Raw genomic sequence first — 23,560 nt, forward strand, 5'->3', positions numbered from 1 at the left:
ATTTTCATTAATATCTTTAAAACAGAAGCAGCACAAACGGCAATTTTTGCAGCACAAACCAGCACAAACGTAGCACAGTTGATTGACACTCATTTTGTTTGATTTAATTAATGTGGGGGGGCTGGTTGACCTCTGATGACCTCTAGAAATTTTTATTAATATATTTAAAATGATAGCAGCACAAACGAAATTTTTTGCAGCACAAACGTAGCACAAACGTTTGATACCACTTTTGTTGGATTTGAAGAAGGTGGGGGGGCCAACTTAACTCACATAGACAGAAGTTGTATGAACAGGCTGATTCATCTACACTGACAGTGACAAGAGCCAATTTTAACAACTACACAAAATACTTTAAAATTTATGTTAGTTATATTGTTTTTCTTTTTTTTTCTTAGGAAAATGCAAACGCTGATCCTGAGTCAGATCATTAGCAATAAAGACAAAGATAAAGATAACAGACAATCACAAAAATGGACTCCAGGAGAGAGACTTCCGGTACTATGTAGAGGGGGGACGTATGTGCGAGGGCTCCCGGTTCACATCTTAAAACTATATTTTTATAACTAACTGGTTGTGTACACTTCGACACATTTGTATGTCTAAGTCAATTTAACTAACTTTGAAAATATTGAGTATGTCTAAACAAGCCAATTAATGCACAAACTCTGGATACACATGCTGCAAACAAGCTAGCATCCTTTGCAGCTAACAATGTGTCGACATTAACAATCCTTGTTTATGGACAAGAGTAAGAGAAGGGACACCACCAGATCTTTACAATGTTTGTTCACCTCTATGTACACAAGAGTTGAAATTTTCCAAATTGTGCACTTAAATATGCTCATTGCTTACCTTTTTTTCCTGGTTATTCTTATGGTGTAATCGCCTTAGTTAAACATGGTGAATGGTATTGATGTGGGGGCGGCTGCTGTGCGATTCATTAGCTGGAATGTGAAGGGTTTGAATGGGCCTGTCAAAAGAGCTAGGATATTTAATCATCTTAAGCATCTAAAATGTGACATTGCATTTCTCCAGGAAACCCACCTGTTGGTAAAAGATCACATCAGACTTAAGAAAGGATGGGTAGGAAAAACGTTCCATTCGAGCCTCAACTCAAAAACATGTAGAACAGCCATACTAATCCATAAAATAACTCAATTTAATGTACCCACTGTTATTTCAGACCCGCAGGGGCGATTTGTGATGGTTTCAGGACTCCTATACCATAAGCCTGTGGTTCTGATAAATATTCATGCCCCGAAATGGGATGATGATAAGTTTATTAGTAAAATATCATTAATTCCAGATATGAACTCAAAACAGCTGATTTTTGGTAGAGACTTGAACTGTGTGATGAACGTAGCACTTGACCGCTCCAGTTGTAAACCTACAAATCTCTCCAAAAAAGCCAAATTATTATCCATTTTTATGGCCCAAATAGGATGTGTTGACCCCTGGCGGTTTTTATTTCCACAACGTAAATCATTTTCCTTTTTCTCTAATGTACATCACTCATATAGTAGAATAGACTATTTTTTCATTGACCAGAATCTCCTCCCCTTAGTCAAGAAAACTGAATATTTAACCATTGTTGAGTCAGATCATGCTCCTGTACTTTTAGATCTTGTGTTTCCTTTTTACCAATCAGAACATCCACCCTGGAAATTAGACAGGACTCTCCTGGCAGATAAGGGTTTCTGTGAAACGATATCAAAAAAAATACATGACTTTCTCATTTTCAACCAGAAAGATAATGTTTCACCTTCCCTCTTGTGGGAAGCATTAAAGGCTGTAATCAGGGGAGAAATCATCTCATATTCATCTAGAAAAAACAAAATGAATCGAATTAGGCAAGAGGAACTAACTAAACTTAGTGATGTGACGTTCTGTATCGAGGCTTTGAAGCTTGTGTCGAGTAATTGAGGGAGCGTTTCCGCGATGCGCGTATCGAGGCTTGCTTCATTTATGGGAGGAGCTGAAAATGATGACGTCCGAAGCCTCGCTGCCCGGCTGTACCACGTGACTGGTTCATGAAGTGGTTCGAACTTTGCCACGAGATATGACAGCGATATAAACCCTCAGACTTCATTCAAAATGTGGGTGTTTGATGGAGAGTTGCGGTTAGTGAGAGTTTGGAGACAGTTTGGAGGTTTATGAGAGTGAGGAGAGAAAGTCAGGAGAGAATGGAGCCAGCTAAGAAGAGGAGGATGTCCTCCCCTGTGTGGGAACATTTTGATCTTATTCCTCCCAACAAGGTATGTAAATTTCTACAGAAGATGTATTTTCATAATACTGATGGTGCAATACAATTTATGTTAAGCTGTCTTGACTTTTGTACAAGGTGAAGTGTTTGCTATGTGCCAGGGAGCTGGGATATAACAACAACACCTCATCCATGCTTAGGCACTACAGAGCTTTGCATGAGAATAAGGGGAACACCGATTGTGGAGCAAGACCAGGTGAGCCATCAAATGCCATGATAATATAGCATGCAGTAATGTTACTAAATGATATAACAATATTATACAACTGTTATAAGTTATGTGTGTGATATTTATATTTGTGCTTTGTCTTTATTGTCTTTCCTCAGGAGAACAATCTCAAATAGATGAAGACCTGGTTAGCATGGTGATTGAGGACTCCCAGCCATTTAGCATTGTGGAGGACAAAGGATTCAAAAGATTTGTTAAATCATGTTCTCCCCACTAAAAAGGTCATAAAAGCAGTGAAAATTTAGTTTTTAGAGAATAAAATGTGAACAGGCAGGACTGAGGCTCAAAGCCTGTAGCTATCCATACCTCAACGTTACAAAAGCACAACTACTGTCCACACCCCAACCACACCTCACCTCACAGTAAATGAGCATTTCCATTTTAAGCATTTCCAAATAATCATTTTCCATACTGCCAGTATAAATATACACAGTATACTGCCATCACTACAATATACATGTTTTACACACTCCTTTTGTTGTTGACATTTACAGGCTGTGTGCAAAAGGCCACACTCTTCAAATTCATGCCAACTAATATTTTTACGTCCAGTAGGTGTCCTACTAGAGCAAATGAAGCTTCAAGAAGCTTTGCGCTGGGATGAACCAATTGGATGAAAAGCTTCAGTGCTTCATGAAGCTTCATCTGCCCATCACTAACTAAACTATCTCTATGTTAGATGTTCTGTATTCTACTTCTAGTGATGGCCCGCTTGAAGCTGACGCTCCGGAGCGTGTGTCGAAAAAAAACAACACACTGGTTCAGAAGCACTGTGTCGAGGCTTGCTTCGTTTGGCAAAAGTCACGTGACCAGTGACGTCCGAAGCTTCATTACGCACGTAACTGCTTCGGTACCTGATTCAAACGGATATAAGGAAGTGAATCATCCACGGGATTCGTGGAGTGTGTTGATGGTGACAGATAGCGACGAGGTGATCATTCCACTGACAGATATGGAGCCAGCAAGGAAGAGAGGACGTTCTGGCGTGTGGAAATATTTTGAGTTGATTTTGCTCAATTCATTTTATCTGCCGAAGTGAAAAACTTGAAATGTCCAAAATCATGTTTTCATAATGTAAATATCATCACAGCATATGACTTTAGGAACACTTCCATGTGAATTAAAGCTAATGAAGACTACAAAAATGTATTTGGCACTATACGTACATTACATTGCTACAGTTTAGAAAATCATTTTGTTTATTGTTTTTAGGTGATAGTCTGCAGGACCCAGGAATACCTGCATATCTACCAGCTTGCAGTGTAGTTCCTGCACTCCACAGCCTCTTCTGTTCCATGCAAGTGGATTTTCTCCAGGGCAGGAGAAACTATTTCTAAGAAAAGAAACAGACTCAGCCAGCGCACAGTAACACTAATCCTCTTTTTAAATGTAAATAACAAAAGGGCTACCTTACATAGATCATGTTTTTACTTTGCAAGTTCTTGATTAGGGGTGGGTTTTGATTATCGCCTTTCTGATTACAATCCATGCTAAATTGAATAAAGTGATATTGATTCATTACAATCCTGTGTCGATTTGTAAATTAACGTTATTATGCCTGAAACGCCAGCATCTCAGGTTAAACCTCACAACATGTCGTCAAACACCATGCAGCTAAAACAGTAACTGCGAGCAGGTTTACGGATTCTGCATACAAACGTAAACACAGAGCGCGGACCCGACGCGTCAGAGTCAGATTTTGATGTGTCGTCGGGTCCGCGCTGTGTTTGCCTCTTTTTTTTTTCGCTGGCTTCTGCAGCTGCAGGTTTCATAACTCTCTGTTTACATCTCTAATTAAGTCTCACATGTGTCAGCTTTCTTTTAATAGATACGAAATTATAGATATATACTGTTAAATGATCAGACTTGTAATATTTCTGACTGAGGCAAAACTTTCCAGATTCCAATCAAATTGAATCGGATCCTGTATCGAATCAAAAGGATTCTACAAATCAGTGACGATGCAGCCGTACTCAGCCCCCTAAGCATTTTCCCTTTCCAGTTCACAATCAATCCCACCCCTAGGTCAAAAATATGTATAGGAATTGGCCTAATCTAATATTTTGTATGAACCTGTCCAGCTGTCCAGTGATTAAACGACAAGTAGATGGAGGCAGGACTTCACAGCAGGGGCATACTCCATAATGTGCTGTGCATTATCATATGTATATTATATATATTGCTCACTTATTGTATTTACCAACATCAAGGAGTTATGAGCAAAGAAAGGCCACACCATAGTGCATGTTCAAATAGGGAAAGTTTATTGATCAAAATGTATTACGCAGATACGCATTACATTTTTTTCAGCCCCCCAATCGAGAAAACAAAACCAATTACATGTTCAAAGCAACGGAACGGTGGCCCAATATCAGAGAGAACTCCACTCTTGAGTGAGCAGTGATAATTGAGCAGTCCGTTTTATTTTGCAGATTCAAGCTGCTCTTCAAAATTTTCACCACCAGATGTCACCGGAGAGGACTGTGTTGAAAAGCTTCGAGTAATGAACCGTTTTTCAATACAAGCTTCAGTGCTTCGGAAAGCTTCATTTGGCCATCACTATCTACTTCTGTCATGAAACGCTGTGTGGCAGGCAGGAGATGAGGACTCAGAATCAGGGGATGAACTCAAAATCACAGCTTTATTGGCTGGTCACAGAAAAACAAGCATACAAAGTAAACTAAGCTAAACAGGGAAACAGTGGACTAAAACTCACAGGGAAACACAGGGAGATCCACACAGCATGAGGGACGATACAACACTAACTCAGAGAAACACAGGGTTTAAATACACTGGGGAGTAACGAGGGGAATGAGACACAGAAGGAGGGCACAGCTGGGAGAAATCAGGACTGATGAGACAAGCAAAGCAGGACGCATTCACATAAGACCTTCAAAGTAAAACAGGAAGGATCACACAGAGACGCGAACTTGACACAGTGGAGACAGCAACTAAGAAACACAGAGACATAAACCATAAGGCAGAGGACTCTAAGAACCGAAAGACACAGAGGGGAACTCAAACATGCAGACACAGACTTACACAGAACAGAGGGGACACAGAGAAACATGAAGGGTAAGGGATCGAAACTAGAAACCATAGAATAACTCACAAGTACAATAATACAAACATCACAAAGAACTAAAAACGCTGGGTCAGGAGACCCAGGACCGTGACAACTTCTCCTTCTCCTGAGCTTTATAAAAGGAAGCTGGATCTCCAAACACAATGCAATTTGCTGTCAACTGAAAAAACTGAACGCCTTCTGTTAAAATCACGAGGTTATGTATATGAGCCGCACAACAAATTATACAAATACGAAAAGATGATGGTGAGCTAACTATTAACCCTGAAGAAATTAAAGAAACTTTCACTACGTTCTATTCAAATCTTTATACATCTGAGACCAGTGCTGGACTGGGACAAAAAATCAGCCCGGGCATTTTAACTAGAGACCGGCCCACCAAAAATGTGACGTCAGTCAGGGGTAAAACTGCAAAGGATTCTGGGAACTTGTGGCAAGAGGTACTAGCGCATGCAGGCTTTCAATTGAACTCAGTTACATAGTGATAAAAAGAAACATAAAAAATGGCAAGAAGCTGTTGTATTATTAACAGCAATAGCCGGTGTTGTGCCAAAAACTGATTTCCGGTATTTGCCAAAAACTGATTGCTCGTATTTAAATTGCTATAAGTAACTTGTTGGGCTATAATATGTGAAAAATGTCAAATGCATCCCTCATCGATGACATAAAGTCATCTCTCCATCTCCATCTCCTGCTCTTTTATTTCTCTCTTGCTCCATCTCTCTCTGCTGCTCTTCTGTCTCCTCTGTCACAGACTTCTCCATTTTTGATAATAAATCAGCCTGGTGCAACATGTAAGGATTGGCAAAATTTGTTAAGATTTTGAGGAGTTTGAGAAACTAACCTTAAGCATAAAATAACATTTACTATCAGTAACTTCATCGCACCTGCCCAGCAGTATATAAACTCCGTCATGCTAGCTAGTACGCAGTACCAGTTATTCTAAGCGACTGTAAAAAGTCAGCACAAGGAAACAAACTACAACTAAACTTGGTTTATATCTGACACAGATAGACAGCAGGTCATAACTTCTTAACTGAAGTTCAGTTGCTCTGCCACTATGACCGGCGGCCGCCTCGGGTCTCTCCTCCTCTTGCCTCCCCTTTCCCTTATCCACCTGCTGGCCTCCACCACTTGCTGATGTTGCTTAATCTGTGGAAGCTATGCCATAGCTACCGCCAAACAATTCAGTTATTTTTAGATATTTGGCAGCATCTGCCTGAAGGGCTTGTTTCTTTTTGGCCCTAATATTTCTGCACCTCCTTTCCTTTTTTTGTTCTCCATTTTCTTTAGTTCGTCTATAAGATTGCTAAACAAGGGGGAGGGTGCATCCGACCTCCTCGGCTGTAATTGGTCCAGCCCAGAGTCGATCATGACCAATTGGCCAATCCAACACCTTTTATTATTTATACCCTTCCAAAAAAAACAAAAAAACAAAAATGATCGGCCCATAAAAACAAAAACCACCGGGCAAATTCCCGGTATGCCCGATGGCCAGTCCAGCTATGTCTGAGACTACAAGTGACTGCTCTGATATGGAGCATTTCTTTAATAATCTTCAGGTTCCTCTTGTAACAGTGGCCCATAGGACTGAAGCTGAACTTCCACTCAGTCATGTAGAAATAGGTACTGCAATAAAGGCGATGCAGAATGGCAAGGCACCGGGCCCTGATGGGCACCCCACTGAGTTCTATAAAAAAATTTCTGACAAGCTAACAACAATTTTACTTGATGTCTTTAATGACTCTTTGTCTTGTGGCGATCGTGGCTCAAGAGTTGGGCGTTCGCCTTGTGATCGGAAGGTTGCCGGTTTGAGCCCTGGCTTGGACAGTCTTGGTTGTTGTGTACTTGAGCGAGACAAGGCCTACTGGTGGTGGTCAGAGGGCCCGGTGGCACCAGTGTTCGGCAGCCTCGCCTCTGTCAGTGCGCCCCAGGGTGGCTGTGGTTACAGCTTGCCATCACCAGTGTGTGAATGGGTGGATGACTGGATGTGTAAAGCGCTTTGGGATCTTTAGGGACTAGTAAAGCGCTATACAAATACAGGCTATTTGTGGGTCACTTCCACAGTCAATGACTGAAGCATCTCTTTTCCTTTTGCTGAAATCAGGTAAAGACAGCACAGAACCTGGTTCATACCGTCCTATCTTACTCCTAAACTGTGATGTAAAAATGCCTAGAAACCACAGTCCACGACGTAATATCTGCAGACGAAACTGGCCGTCACTCCTTTACAAATGTCCATCGGCTCCTTAATGTTATCCACTCTCCTGCATCCAGCGTGGTGCCTGAGGTGGTTATTGCGCTGGGTGCAGAGAAAGCATTTGATAGGGTAGAATGGCGTTATTTATTCGCTTGTTTAAAAAAAGTTTGGTTACGGCCCCAAATTTATTTCATGGATAAGACTTTTATATACATCACCCAAAGCTTCTATAATCATAAATGATAAATGTTCACGTTATTTTAAGTTGACAAGGGGTACCCGTCAGGGCTGTCCAATCAGTCTATTGTTATTTGCCCTGGCCATAGAGCCCCTCTCTATTACACTCAAAATCTTGCCATCAATTGTGGGTATCCATAGGATGGATAAAGAGCATAGAGTGTCCCTTTATGCAGATGATGTGTTAATGTATGTATCTGATCCTGTTTCATGTGTCCCCAATATTATTCACACCTTAAGCAGCTTTGGCTCCTTCTCTGGGTACAAACTGAACTTCAGTAAAAGCGAATGTTATCCTGTAAACCATCTGGCTCTTCAAATACAGAATAGTGCTGCACCTTTCAAAACAGCCAAAAATGACTTCAAATACCTAGGCATAAATATAACAAGAGATCTGCATAATCTCTATGAAGAAAATTTCTGTCTGTTATTTGAAAAGGTCAAATCAGACTCAAAGAAGTGGAAGCCACTTCATTTGTTGTTGGCAGGGAAGGTAAATTGTATAAAAATGAACATACTCCCCAAGTTTCTTTATCTTTTTCAGTGTATCCCACTTTACCTTCCAAAATCATTTTTAAATCTATTGATAAAGCTCTCGTCTCATTTACACTCAACAAAAATATAAACGCAACACCTTTGTTACTGCTCCCATTCCCCATGGGATGGACGTAGAGACCTAAAATTCATCCCAGATACACAATATAACCATCCCTCCCAAACAGTGGTCACAAATCAGTCCAAATGTGTGGTAGTGGGCACATTGAGATAATCCATCCCACCTCACAGGTGTGCCACATCAGGATGCTGATCTGACATCATGAGTAGTGCACAGGTGTACCTCAGACTGCCCACAACAAAAGGCCACCCTGGAATGTGCAGTTTTGTCTCACAGCAAAATGCCACAGATGCCACAAGCAATGAGGGAGCGTGCAATTGGCATGCTGACAGCAGGAATGTCAACCAGATCTGTCGCCCGTGCTCTCAAGGGGTCAAAGGAGAGATTCTTTGCTGTTTGGGATACATTGCTAAAACATTTAGAGAAAATTAAAACCATACCCACCTGAAAGATGCTTGACAGCTGCCGTAAATCCTTTTTTTGTGTGTGATTGGGATTAATTTTGTGTAAACTATTCCCCTTTAAGTGCACATTTTCAAATATGGTGAATTTCCTTGTACCTCACTTAAATTCACTTTATTCATTTATTTATTTTAATTTCTTTCCTCTTCTGGATCGGTGTCCAATATGTTCTTGGGGTAGGGTAAATATATAAAAAGAAGCATTGTGGCCTTGCTATATCTATGTCTTTGTACTACATTGTTGATGCTCAATAAAAAAAGTTAAAAAAAATAAATAAATCACAAAAATTCAAAACTTATCATTTTTAATATTATTTTTTGGAATCACTTCTTGATGTATAAAAAAAATGAAGGGAAAACAGTGCGATCAGTGATGACTCCAGCTTAGTGTGTAAACTAAAAAGTAGCTCAGATTTAAACAGCCATAAAACAATCCTGGATCTTGTGTTTTTAAAAGCATTGATCTTCATTGCTGTTAATTATAATTTTAAATGTATAAAATGTAATATATATATTCTTGAGTGAAGTACAGTGTCTTTGAGTAAAACCTATTTCATTATTCACCTCTTCTCTCCTAATGTTGAGGAGGAGCTGATGCAAATATCCTTTCTTCTGCCTCCACTTATCAGACTGCTCAAAGCATGCAGGGAATAGTGGACAGACAGTTACTCAAGATGGATTGTAAGACAGCGCTGATACTTTTGACTGTCTGCTGTGCAGGTAAAGCTTTTACCAAAAAAAATTATTTGCAGTAATGTATATTCTGTTTAAATTCTCTCTCTTTATTTCTATTGACAGGTGTTGATGGTCAGACTCTAACAGAGTCTGAACCAGCAGTTAAAAGACCAGGAGATTCACACAGGCTGACCTGTACAGCCTCTGGATTCACGTTCAGCAGCTACTATATGGTCTGGGTCAGACAGGCTTCTGGAAAAGGACTGGAGTGGATTGTTTTCATTTACTCTGATAGTAGTGGAGCATTCTACTCTGATTCAGTCAGAGGCCAGTTCGCCATCTCCAGAGACAACAGCAGACAGCAGCTGTACCTGCAGATGAACAGTCTGAAGCCAGAAGATTCTGCTGTTTATTATTGTGCTCGAGACTCACAATGACTGGAGCTTGTTTAGCAGCTGTACAATATGTCAGGAGAAATAAGAATAAACAAGTTTTAGAGGAAAATACCAATAGAAACTCCACTAACTGCATGTCTTTGGATTGTGGAAGGAATCTCCACGTCGGTTGAGTGTGGAGTAAGTGCATATGAGAGCATGAGGGTGGGAATGGATGTTTGTGTCTGTGTGTGCCTGTATGTCTGTGTCTATATGTCAGGTTGGGTATCAGACGCCACCTCTCTGGGGACATCTCAGGCCCTCCAAGGTTTGGAGGCCTATCTCCACCCACCACCACTTCCCCTGCCGGTGGCGGACTCCCTCAGGTGTCGGTGCGTTGGTGGTTCTTTGTGTCTGGGGGTGGGCGTCCGGGTACACACCGGCTCACTCCTTGGCGGCCGCTTATTGGGGCTCGCTTGGGCCATTTCGGAGGTGGGGTGCCCCCGGCCTCTCGGCCTGGGGCTCGGTCACTCAGGCACAGCTGGCTGCCGGCGGAGCTCACGGGCGCGTCACTGCAACTCCCCCTGGCTTCTGCTCCGCGGCTGCTGAATGAGCCCTCATCTGGGACTCTCCTTAGCTCTTGGGACAATTTGGGACAGTGGCGCGGCTGCCCCTCTGTGGGTCTTCCTTGGTCTCTTGTGTTCTGGGGGCCTCTGGATGTCTGGAGTTTTGATCTCCTCCATACCTGCTTCATACCATAGAGGACAGGGCTGTGGCTCCCCACACTCCCTAGCAGATCATTACATGGAGAAACCTTTGGAATGCAAGCATGCTGATCCACACAGGTATGCACACAGGTGTACACATGGGTACAGCTTCCTCGGCTGCTGCCTCAAAGCACATTGTGCGCTGTCTATCTTGTGTGCTGCACAATATCGTTTATTATTTAGTAACTATTGATATCTACTGCTAGCTAGTTTATTGTGATGGTGCTTTTTTTTTTCTTATTATGTTGCTCTTTGTTGTTTGCTTTCTCTTCTATTTTTTTTTCTCCATACAGGTGACCCAGGTGTTTTTTTTTTTTTTGTTTGTTTGTTTTTTTTTTCTCTCTTCCCCCCCTTCTCACCGTCTCTTCTCCCCTTTGGTTTTCTTTCTCTCCCTCTCTTTCTTTCATTCTTTCCCCCTGTCCTATCCCACAGTCATGTCTGTCCCGTTTGTAGCAACTGAAAATAAAATAAATTCATAATTATAATAAAGGTCAATCAAATGGACCAATATGGCAAGGCCATGATGATCCACTTGGTAAAATAAATCCGCTTGGCATCTTTCTTGGCCTTAAGACAACAATTCTGATGGCTATAGATCCAAACGGGACAAAAAAAAAAAAAAAAAGGAAGCCCGAATACGCAAAGAGAACATGATGAAATAGAAAATTTATGCCAACCGACGTATCAATATTTAACCTAAGGATTGTGCAGCCTGGAAAGCCTTTGACCATGACCTTTCAGGTCCCTTGTTATTCTTTAATTGAGAGCAGCTTTGCAACAGGTCGGCTCAGATAGGGAAATCAATGTACTAGGAAATTCTTTTCACTTACCCTTACACACACATAGAAAAATAAAAATTAACTAAATAAATGAATGACTAAAAAACAATGTGTGTGTTTATAAAACAATAAACACACAAATGAAAAGCAGTCTCACACAGCCTTTACAATGTGATTGTTAAAATCACTGTCTAGATAAAATAGAAATAACCATGTTTTAAAATTCTCAAAACTCAAAACTCTTGTGGCAGCTCTGATCAGGACACTAGAGGGCAGTCAGTGTTAAGTCTCTGTCTTTAGGTTGTGGTCACAGGGTGCTTTCTTTTCTTTCTTTCTTTTAATAGACTGAATAAGCTGATCTTTTTCCAACTCAAAACACTGAAGGACTTGGATTGTTTATCAGTCAAAATAAAATGTATTTTCAGGATACTCATATTAACAGATGTTACTGTTGCAACAGTTGAAACAAAGAATGTTACTCTATACTAATGCTAGCTAGTGCATCCACCTGTAAACTTGATGGGGTCAAATGTGCAACATGTCTTCCTGTAGCCTGTCCTCTCGAGCAAGTGAGTTTGGATTTAGAAAAACAGATCTTTTTTGTCTCTTTTTTCCACTCTCAGCTTAAACTCTGTCTGTTATAGCTAGTGGTCACTATAGCAGGAGAAACAGTCATGATGTTGAATATTTAAGAGCCTGAAGCATCTGAAGTACAAAGACTAGCTCCAGTTAAACTGTGCCAAACTGATCAGAAACTAACTTCAACAGGGCCGAGAAAATAAAGTTTCCAATTGTAGTGGATTAAAGTAAAAACATCCTCAAAACATTATTTATCATAAAACTTTTTGTTTACCCAAAAACATACTAACTACATATGATTTAAGACACATTTCTAAAGTACATTTAATATATAAACGTATCAGAAGACAAATAAGAACATTGCTGTGTGGTATGTTTGAAAATTTTTAAAAAAAGAAACTGCAAATAAAAGTTAGTAAAAATGGCCCCTGAGTTTGGAATTTTTCTGGGATTTTGATGTATCCTTTTGGATTTATGTACTTTATGTCCAAGCCTTATATTTAGTCCTCTGATTATGCTTTTGTTGTTCAATGATACTAAATTTGTTTTCTTTGCTTCTAGTCCTTGTTTCCTGATTCTGAGTTCTGCATGTGGGCCTGACTCCTGCCTGCTACGCAGCAAGCCTTGACAGTCAGTAGTCAGTGATGTTTTAATTACAGATTGTGTGTGTTGAGAAACCCCAAAACACCTTTTTATGAATCTCATCAGCAGGATATTGAGGCACAGAAAGAGAGCGACATTTTGTTAATTACCTTGGTGACTGTCCACAGATACTGCTGCGGGGCTTGAAGTCAACATTTTAAAAAAACAAAAACAAACATCTAACATAAAGTTAAAGCTAAACAGCAGTGGAATCAATGAAAGAAAATAAATATTAATCAGTTCTCCTTCTACTGAGAACAAATATATTTCAGTGCTGTGACAAAACTTATTGCCTTTAGGTAACAATTCGTTAAATATACAGAGCATTGCAAGACAAAAACTAGCTGTAATCAAAAGTTGAAAGAAAAAAACATCAAATGATTTATAATGAGGGCCTTTTGACACCTTTTAAACCCCTGAGATTTGAATTTAAACACAGAATTTGAATGTAAGAGGAGGAGCTTGATGTAAACAAATTATCAATGATCTTTTACATGATCATATTTAAAGGCGTGAAAACATACCTGAGTCACTGTCAACATGGCTTACAGAAAGTTAACACTTCTGTTGGTTGCTCTCATTGTTTCAAGTTGTGTTAAAGGTTGGACTATAACAGAGTCTGAACCAGCTGTCAAAGGACCTGGAGAGTCACACAGACTCACCTGTACAACATCTGGATTTAGCTTTAGTAGCGAAGTGTGGAACTGGATCCGACAGGCTCCTGGAAAAGGGCTGGAGTGGATTGCTTTGGTACACACATCTAGTACTCCTATCTATTATTCCCAATCTGTACTGGGTAGATTCACCATCTCAAGAGATGACTCCAGCAGTAAAGTCTATCTACACATGAACAATCTGAAGACTGAGGACACAGCAGTGTATTACTGTGCCAAGAGAGACACAGTGAGAGACAGTAACGGAGCCGTCACACAAAAAATACTTCCTCTTTTTATTACAACTACATAGCATATCTGACTTTGTATGTATTACATCTGGTTATATCTGGTTTAATTAAGAGGTCTTATCATATTTTAATATTTATCACTAAGTACATTTATATGTATATATTAGGGGTGCAACAATACTCGTATCGATATTGAACCGTTCGATACAGTGCTTTTGGTTCGGTACGCATATGTATCGAACAATACAACATTTTTTATTTATTTTATCAACTTTCCTTCTGACGATGCTGTCTGTGTTGAGCGCTCAGTGGATCTGCGTTCAACTACTCCGCCTAGGCTGCACTGTCGAGTGCAGATCCACTGAGCGCAGGGCAAGCTAGCAAGACAGAAGCTAAGCTAGTTGCAACATGGCAACTGCCTCAACGCTACCCGAAATTCAACCTCCCCCACCCTCATTCAGATGTGGCATTTGGAACTATTTTGGTTTTCATGTGAAGTATGACCCTGATGGTAAGCGCGTCATGAACAAAAGTAAAACAGTATGTCGGATGTGCCACGCAATGCTCAATTGGTGGGAACTAGTGCAGTTAGCTTGTTAACGTGTTGACGCCGTCCAGCCCCACGCACGGGGCGATCCGCGGTAACTTGTCGTAATGTGTTAATGTTTAATGAGATTAATGCTACAAACTTTACCCGAGTCATTTAGACAGCCGTTAGCACATGATTCTCCTTATGGGGACCTGATATGTTTAATATGCTGCTGAGAATATAGCCCAGAAGAAGCGTATAGTATAGCTTTTATTTTGGAAAGAGCCATTTCTCTGTAATACACTCTCTTTTCCAAAGATGAGTGATTTCTCGATCAGATAGATTTATTTTATTTTTAAATTATTTTGTTGTTTCAGCAACATTACATTTAAAAACTGTACTTTTGAGTTAAAATATATATTTATAATTTTGATAAATGACAAATTAAAAAGACATAAACATTTTTTTGTATCGAAAAAATATCGAACCATGACACCAAAGTATCGAACCGAACCGTGAATTTTGTGTATCGTTGCACCCCTATTATATATGTGTTGCCTGGTAATACCCAAATCAATATAAAATAACCACTTGAAAACTTTGAAAGCAGGTTTCAGTCCATTACAAACAGGAATTTAATGTAAAGCTTATAAGGTGTTGATCCTACACTTAATTGAAGATACAATTTCAACAGTGAAATCCATGTTGTGAAAATTACTTACAATAAGTCTCAAAATCTTCAGTTAATATAGTTTTGCACTTCATATTATCAGAGCTGTAAACTGTTTTTCAGATGTTAAGGCATAATTTAATACTACATTTTCTTTCAATTTTGTAAATGCGTTTTTGATGAGAAATAGATGAAAATGTTACATTGGATGATTTCAGATTAATTTGAAATGAAAAGTATTTGAGTACTCCAGTGTTTGAGGTCCCCAACATATGCAAACATTTACATGTCTTCCACCTACTTATCTGGCTGCTTAGAGTCTGGAGAGAATAGTGGACTGACTAAGTTAAACAAGATGGTCTGCAGCATAGTGCTACTTATTTTGACTGTCTGCTGTGTAGGTAAAATTCTTTACAAAAACTCTTTTCAGGTACTTATGTTTGTTTATGTTGAAAATAGTTTATTTTCTTAACCGCCTGTTTATTTCTATTGATGGGTCTTGATGGGCAGACTCTGACAGTCTGAAGACTGAAGATTCTGCTGTTTATTACTGGGCTCGAGACTCACAGTGACTGAAATTGTTTAAGCAGCTGTACAAAATCCTACAGCCCTTTATGATATATTTATCTTGCATCATAACTGTGGTATTATGACAATATTCTAATACTTAATCTATTAAGACTAAGGAAACACTCAAAACGTGCGGCTATCCTAAATGGGCGTTCTTAAAGTCAGCAAAGAGGCACAGAAAAGAAGACCAGACACCAGCGAGGGAGGATAAGAAGGACAGACGCAACAACATTGTCATCCCCTATGTAGCCGGTGTATCAGAGAAACTCAGGAGAGTTTTCTCCAAGCATGACATCCCGGTGCATTTCAGACCCAGCAACACGCTCAGACAGAAACTGGTTCACCCGAAAGACAAAACGCCAAAACACAGACTTAACAATGTGGTGTATGCTGTACAGTGCAGCGAGGAATGCCCAGACCTCTACATTGGAGAGACCAAACAGCCACTTCACAAGCGCATGGCACAACATAGAAGAGCCACCTCCACGGGACAAGACTCAGCAGTCCATCTGCATCTTAAGGATAAAGGACACTCTTTCGAGGATGCCAATGTTCACATTTTGGACAGAGAGGACAGATGGTTTGAAAGAGGAGTGAAAGAAGCCATCTATGTCCACTGTGAGCGACCATTTTTGAACAGAGGCGGGGGTTTACGACACCAACTCTCTGCCATCTATAATCCAGTTTTGAGATCCCTTCCCAGACGCCTTAACGCCCACTCACATCCTGGGCCATCTGACCTCAGGAATTCGCATGATAAGGTGGGGCCAGGTTTCACAATGAACTCACCCGAAACTCTGGCTGATTGGGACCCACACCCAGTTTCACACCTTGGCTCAGGCGATTAGAGGATCATCAGGGGGTCCTTTTGTCCCTCTGTGGGGGGTTACTCCCACTAGGTTTATATCTGGGACTCTCCACCATTTGACCTTAGAACTGAAGAAGCTTCTCGGATGAGAGGTGAAATGTCTTCAAGTAACTTAAAGAAGTCCAGACGCTTTTCTTTGCAAGCTCCTTTGACCCGGTGGAGAATAGTAGACAGACACAGTTAAACACAATGATTTATAAAACAACACTGCTCCTTTTGACTGTCTGCTGAGCAGGTAAAACCTTTTACAAATAAGTAAATAAATACAAAAAATATAGTTCTTTTAATTTATGTTTAAAATAATTTCTTATCTGCTATTTTATTGCTGTTGACAGGTCTTGTTTGCCAGATCCTAACAATTCAATTCAGTTTTATTTATATAGCTCCAAATCACAACAACAGTCGCCTCAAGGTGCTTTATATTTTAAGGTAGACCTTACAATAATAACACAGTCTGAACCCAGAGAATCTCACAAATGGACCTGCCCAGCCTCTGGATTCACATTCAGCAGCTACTGGATACACTGGATCAGACAGGATCCTAGAAAAGGACTGAAGTGGACTGCTCTCATTTATACTGATAGTAGCAGAGCTTTCTACTCTCCCTCGGTCCAAGGCCGGTTTACTATCTCCAGAGACAACAACAGACAGCAGCAGCTGCAGATGAACAGTGTTGGGAAAGGTTATTTTTAAAATATATTCCACTACAGATTACAGATTACATGGCCCGAAATGTATTTTGTAATGTATTCTGTTACGTTACTCTATGAGAGTAACGTGTTCTGAATGCTTTGGATTACTTAATATATTATCATGCTTTTTGAACCTATATGAATGTACTATTGCTGTGTGATTTATTAGTATTACTGAAGGTTACTCACCATAACAATACAAACTAGATTTTTAAATCTTAATATAAAATAAGTAATAATAAGGTGGAAATTAGGTAAGGCTGCAATCTTTAGAAAACCTTTCCGCACGTATATAAACAGGTTCGCGGCTCCAAACTGTAGTAAAGGGACCCCCGACAGAGGTTCCCAACACGGAACCCCTGTCGGGTTCCGTGTCGGGCTCGTAGCCGAAAACTAGCTTTACTTTGTTGTCTGGGTCAACTTTGCTGATGAGAGACAGGCATTAGAGCCTCATAATGTGTCCTTTGTTTGTGCTTCCACTGGTGTGGAATTACCAAAAATACAAAATGGGAAAAGACGGCTGTGTAATCCATTTATTTCTGCAAAGTAACTGTATTCTGAATATCACCTTTTTAAACGATAACTGTAACCAAATACAGTTACTCATATTCTGTATTTTAAATACGTAACGCCAGTACATGTATTCCCTTACTCCCCAACAATGCAGATGAACAGTTTGAAGGCTGAAGAGGGTGCATGGGAGTTTGCCCAACCAGTCTACATGTGTTTTGTGGACTTGGAGAAGGCATTCAACCGTGTCACTCGGGGTGTCCTGTGGGAGGTGTTGCGGGAGTATGGGGTGTCTGGCCCATTGCTACGGGCCATTCGATCCCTATACAACCGCTGCAAGAGCTTGGTTCGCATTGCCGGCAATAAGTCGGACTCGTTCCCGGTGGGTGATGGGCTCCGCCAGGGCTGCCCTTTGTCACCGGTTCTGTTCATAATTTTTATGGACAGGATTTCTAGGCGTAGACAAACAACAAACTGTATATTTAAATGTAATTAATCAAATACAAGTTTAATCATCATTTAGAGCTTCCTATCAATTGATAGGACTGATAAGTGAGCTCTGTAATCATTTATATGCCTGCTTTCTTGGGTCTCCAGCTTCTATTCTGTTTACATGTCTACTGCTTTCCCACGCTGTAAATCTCAGTACTGACTTCACTACTCTGGTCCAGTCACGTTCTTGCCCTGTCCTAAATTCTATCACCGCTGTGATTCTGTTCTGCCATGATGGGTCATTAGAGTCTAATCGCCAAAACCATTGATTTCTCTATCTCAATAAACGATGTTAAATTCTTCCAAGTGATCTCTCCTTATTGAAATGAAGTGTGTGACTGCATCAGTGGGGGAACAGAAGAACCCACATCAGTTCAGCTTCATGTTCTCTGTAGCTCTGATCTTACAGCTGCATCCAATTTCACTGGATTCACTCAAATAAACACGTAAGAGTCACTAAGTGACCAGATGAATGATGGATATTGATTTATTCTTTCACAGGTGGGCACAGTGAGTTTATCAGCCAGACTAAATACTTGTGCAGCCATGACAGTCTTTGGCCATCACCTATCATGTCTCTGGTTATTCTTTGACTGATCGCATCTATGCAACTGATTGAATCTGAAAGACAAACCATTGGACTGGAATTTTGATCAGGGTTAGAAGTGCACTTTACAGATCTGCACAAATGCTCAGCAACAAGGCTGGTTCACCATCTTGAGCGACAGCAGTTATAGTCTGGTTTTAATGGAATTTGTTTCACTGACCCTTACATCCCAAGAAAAATAAAAACAAATTAAAAATAAAATAATAAAAAAACAAATTAAAAAAAAACAGTCTCACAAAGCAGCCTTTAGAATTTGATGATCAAAATTATGATTAAAAATTTAGACTCAAAACTGATGTGACAGATCGTATCAGTACACTAGAGGGCAGTCAGTGTTAAGTCTCTTCATTTAGGATCAGCAAGGAAATGACTGCAGCTTCATGTGTGAGTCAGCAGTGTTTCATATTGCTTTCTTTAAGAAAAAGAAATTAGTACGCAGTTTGTTTGTTTTTTCTGTGCATTAAGAAGAAAGTGTGTTGTTTATGAATCAGATTATGATTTATTTTCTACCTGGTCATGTTACATTCTTTGCTCTGCTTTTAATGAAAAATAGGTTTTAAAAGGGAATGAGCAAAGTACCGTCCCTACACTCTGCTCCCCGGAGTGGCTGCCTGCTGCTTCACTGGGTAAATGGGTTAACTGCAGAGGAGTAATTTCCCTGCAGGGACTAACACATACACATTATTATTAAACTTCTCAAAGTCAAATATGCAATATGTCTCCCTGTAGCGTGTCATTTCAAGCAAGTAAGTTTGCTTTCCAACACAGGAAGAAAAACTTCTCTTTGGACGCCTGCTTTTTCACTCTCAACCAAATAACAACTGTGAAACAGGTTGGGTTAAGCTAGCATGAAGGACAACCAATGGATTTGATTTTTCATCAGTAAGCAGACATGTACTGCCTGCGCTCTTGTTTTTTATCTCAAATTGCCTGTCTCTATTATTTTCTCAAATTCAGTAGAATGAAAGTGATGGAGTATGAAGGCACATGTGTGGTAGACACATTGAAACCACGATATTGGTCTTATCAAATCAGACTAAAGGTCTGTGCAGCCTGGAAAGACTTTGACCATCAGCTGCCAGGTCTCTGGTTATTCTATAACTAATGACAGCTATGTAACACGTTGGGTCAGACGGCATGTTTGACAGCTTTTCATTACTGTGTGCTTGTTAGTAACACAGTAATACAAACTGATTAAAAAAAACTCAGCAAAATCGCTCAGCTACCAGTAACTAAATTATTGTAAATGTGAATGATGGCAGTGTGAATTAACATATGTGTGGTTATTTCAATTCGGTTTTATCAGGTCATCCTTGATAGGTGTATGAATAAATGTATCTTTTAGTAAAAACACAACTGCATCTTCTTTTCTGCTAGTTACGTAGGACCAAAGTGGTTCAAAATAATAGATAAATAAAATATTTGCCTGTCAGTGTGTTTCAGTAGCAAAACATTCATGCACCAGTGGTCTCTTGTTTCCTGATAGGAATTTTATTTCATGCAGAAAAAAGACAGTGACAAATATTTTATTCATCATTCTGAACAGTGTCTTGATGCATGCTCAATTATCCATTTAAGGATATCCCCAAAATTGATTCTGTTCATCTAGACATATGAACAAAATCAGGCATTTTCAGTGGGAGACGTTTTTTCACTCACTAGGTCACTTGGATGACTGAAGAAAACTGAAATTGCTACATTTAGATGAACTGAATCGATTTTTGGGATCTTTCTGAACAGTTTCTCTGTCATAATAAAAATCGCTAACAAATCATAAGTAGCTCTTAAAAGAAAGAAAGTGGTGATGATAATATAAAAAAAATATGTATGTTTATAAATAAAACACCAATAATAATATTAATAATAATAAAGAAGAAGTAGAGGAAGAAGAAAAAAAATCATGGATAAGAAGTGACATTTCAGAGGTGGTCTTTGAAATTTAACTCTCACATGGTCTCGATGGTGGCGGTGCGGGCGGGTGTGTGTGTGTGTGGGGGGGGGGTGGGGGGGGGGGGGGTCTATGCAAATTTTTCTTCTTTTATAAGCATATCCCAAGTCAAGCTCATACAGTTTACAACATTTATGACAAAATGGGAAACACAATTGTCTGGACTTTGCTGTTTGTTGTCACTGTACAGGGTGATAATTTATTTATTTAATTACAATTTTAATTGCATTTTCTTCCCTTTGAAAACATTGATGATGATCTGTTTGCATACAGGAGTATGGAGTGATGTTAAGCTGCAGCAGTCGTCCTCTGAGCTGAAAAGACCCGGAGAGATAGTAAAGATGTCATGTATCGTATCTGGTTATACCATGACAAGCGGATATTTCAGCTGGATACGACACAGGGCCGGGAAAGCTCTGGAGTGGATTGGTACAATGAATTCAGGTTCAAACTCTGCTAGCTATAGCAGCTCCTTTCAAAGTCGTTTCCTCATGACTGAAGACGTTCCTAGCAGCACTCAGTACCTCGAGATCAAGAGCCTGACAGCAGAAGATTCTGCTGTTTACTTCTGTGCCCGACAAAGCACAGTGAGTGAAACCAGAGGAGCAGGTGCACAAAAACCTCACTGATTTCAAGCATCATGGCAAGTTGAGCATTTAAGACTGATTTTACTTAAAGTCACAATGTGATGTAATATGAGAAGATATGAGTTTTGGGGGTTTTTTTGTTTGTTTTTTTATCACACAGACAAATGAAGTGCAGAAAACTTGAACACATAGTTGATCACTGTAAATAAACTGAAACAAGTCACACAAAGGACTAGTGGTTTGAAGAGTCCCCCACCCACCAAGTTTGTAATTTCCACCATTGTGCCACACCTCTTTCATAGATTAAAGTTATTAATAATTAAAAAAAAAACATTTACCTGCACATCTTCTACAATAGCTATTACAACACGCCCTGTATGCTATCAGCCTTCCAGATGCCCAGTTTTGATCAGTTTTCATCTGTTTCTCCTTACTGATTATTTATTGTAAGCACCTCTCCACGGAGTCAGACATCTTTTATTTCTTTAGTAATTCATTTCCTTTTGAGGATGCAACATTCTATTCATATTTGTAGCTTAAAACTAAATTTTAATACCACAACCTTTAAATGTGTCATATAAACCACCCCTACAAGTCCCAGAACAATCTTTAGCTTACTTGTCTTATACTAAATAATAATAATAATAATAATCAGACTAATATATTAATAAATAAAATAAAAAAATAAAAAAATAAAATAAATAATAGAATAATATTATACATATTATATTAATCATAATATACTACTAATAATAAATACATACACAAACAGATCTTTGTAAAAAGAAAGAAAAAAGAAAGAAAGACAAGTGACTTTAACAAATATAGTGATATATCTATAGTATCTTTCTAACATTTGCTGAATGAACTACATTTATAGCTTCAATATAACAGTATAAGGCAATTCAATAGCCCAGGTTCAATGCATAATGACTAAATGGCAAAGTTCACTGCAGCAGGTGAGGAGAAGTCAATGCAAACTCAGATGTTTTTCATTTCTACTTATAGCAGAGGGGATGACAGAGAGCAGTGGACTCACAGTATAACAGTATGGACTTCAGAGCACAACTGCTGCTTTTAACTCTCTGTTGGACAGGTTTGTTTATTTATTTATTTTACTAAGTTGTTTTGACTTCATTAATTTACCAGTTTATAAAATATGACAACTTTTCTTTCTTTTCTTAGGCATTTATGGTCAGACTCTAACTGAGTCTGAACCAGCAGTTATAAGTCCTGGAGATTCCCACAGGCTGACCTGTACAGCCTCTGGATTCACATTCAGCAAATCCTGGATGAGCTGGGTCAGACAGGCTCCTGGAAAAGGACTGGAGTGGGTTGCCACTATCAGATATGACAGTGGTGAGATCTATCACTCTCAGTAGCAGCAGCTGTATCTGCAGATGAACAGTCTGAAGACTGAAGATTCTGCTGTTTACTATTGTGCTGGAGACTCACAGTGACTGGAGGTGCTTGAAGAGTCATACAAAATTCTTCAGAATGCATGTTTGTAAAACAAAAAAATAAAAATAATTCTTACTAAGCAGACAATGACTTTATACCAATGTGTTTACCAAAATCATGGTCTATGTATCACTAACAGAAATAATCACATTTTAGTATTTTGAATGAAAATTGTTCTGCTTCTCCTCATTTCATTATTAGTAACAAATCTGTCTTTTCATAAAACAGTTAGCTTAGTGATGACTGCACCTTTTTATATAAATTAAGTTGTATTTCTCAATTTTAAGAAGAAACAACAAAGTAGAAATGCTACCATTGCTCAAGTTTTATTTATCTCTTACTTTTTATGCAGCAACTTCATCCTGTACTCTTCTTGTTCTAATGCAAATTTACTAACCCACGCAACCTTTGAACAAGTTGTCGCCATCGCAAACCTACTTCATTGTGGGTATTATTTCAAGGGAGGAGGAAGAGATGAAGACAAACTGAGCTTTGCATATTTGATTATTAACTGTCAGCTAAACTTTGTTAAACTTTGAGTTACTTATGATCAGTATCTGACTTCCTTGGATCCCAAAAGACAGTATCTTGAGAAGCTCACACTCACAGACTTACATGGGATTAAATTATTCCAAAATTTGAAAAAAAATAAAATAAAAAAATGTTTATTCTATGAGAGCACCAATGCAACAGGTGGGATCGGAAAGTGTGAAGCGAAAGCATTGAACTGGTCTCATCACACAAATCATCAAGCACAATGATGATTTTTCAACAACAAGTTTTATCCTTTTTCTTTGCATTAAGCAGTGGAT

The 23,560-nt window shown here is 39.3% G+C and overlaps 2 protein-coding genes across 2 annotated transcripts in view; both read left to right on the forward strand.

The window, feature by feature from the left end:
* LOC146711186 (immunoglobulin gamma-1 heavy chain-like) overlaps positions 1 to 23,560 on the forward strand; it is a 162,833-nt gene that overhangs the window by 63,084 nt on the left and 76,189 nt on the right. The gene's annotated exons all lie outside the window — the stretch shown is intronic.
* LOC146711188 (uncharacterized) lies at positions 2,070 to 2,712 on the forward strand. The gene is made up of 3 exons (XM_085455310.1): positions 2,070 to 2,258; positions 2,345 to 2,462; positions 2,594 to 2,712. The coding sequence occupies exons 1-3, from the start codon at positions 2,157 to 2,159 to the stop codon at positions 2,710 to 2,712; spliced, it is 339 nt and encodes a 112-aa protein (XP_085311436.1). The 5' UTR covers positions 2,070 to 2,156.

This window comes from Copadichromis virginalis, linkage group LG4 (assembly GCF_057382275.1).
Source record: "Copadichromis virginalis isolate Kocher_CV1m ecotype Utaka linkage group LG4, C_Virginalis_male_GT1.1, whole genome shotgun sequence".
Classification (NCBI taxonomy): Eukaryota; Metazoa; Chordata; class Actinopteri; order Cichliformes; family Cichlidae; genus Copadichromis; species Copadichromis virginalis.

Coding starts and splice junctions, on each gene's coding strand:
- LOC146711188 (XM_085455310.1), top strand. CDS start 2,157: ATGAGAGTGAGGAGAGAAAGTCAGGAGAGAATGGAGCCAGCTAAGAAG. Junction 2,259..2,344: donor ATCTTATTCCTCCCAACAAG/GTATGTAAATTT, acceptor CTTTTGTACAAG/GTGAAGTGTTTGCTATGTGC. Junction 2,463..2,593: donor CGATTGTGGAGCAAGACCAG/GTGAGCCATCAA, acceptor GTCTTTCCTCAG/GAGAACAATCTCAAATAGAT.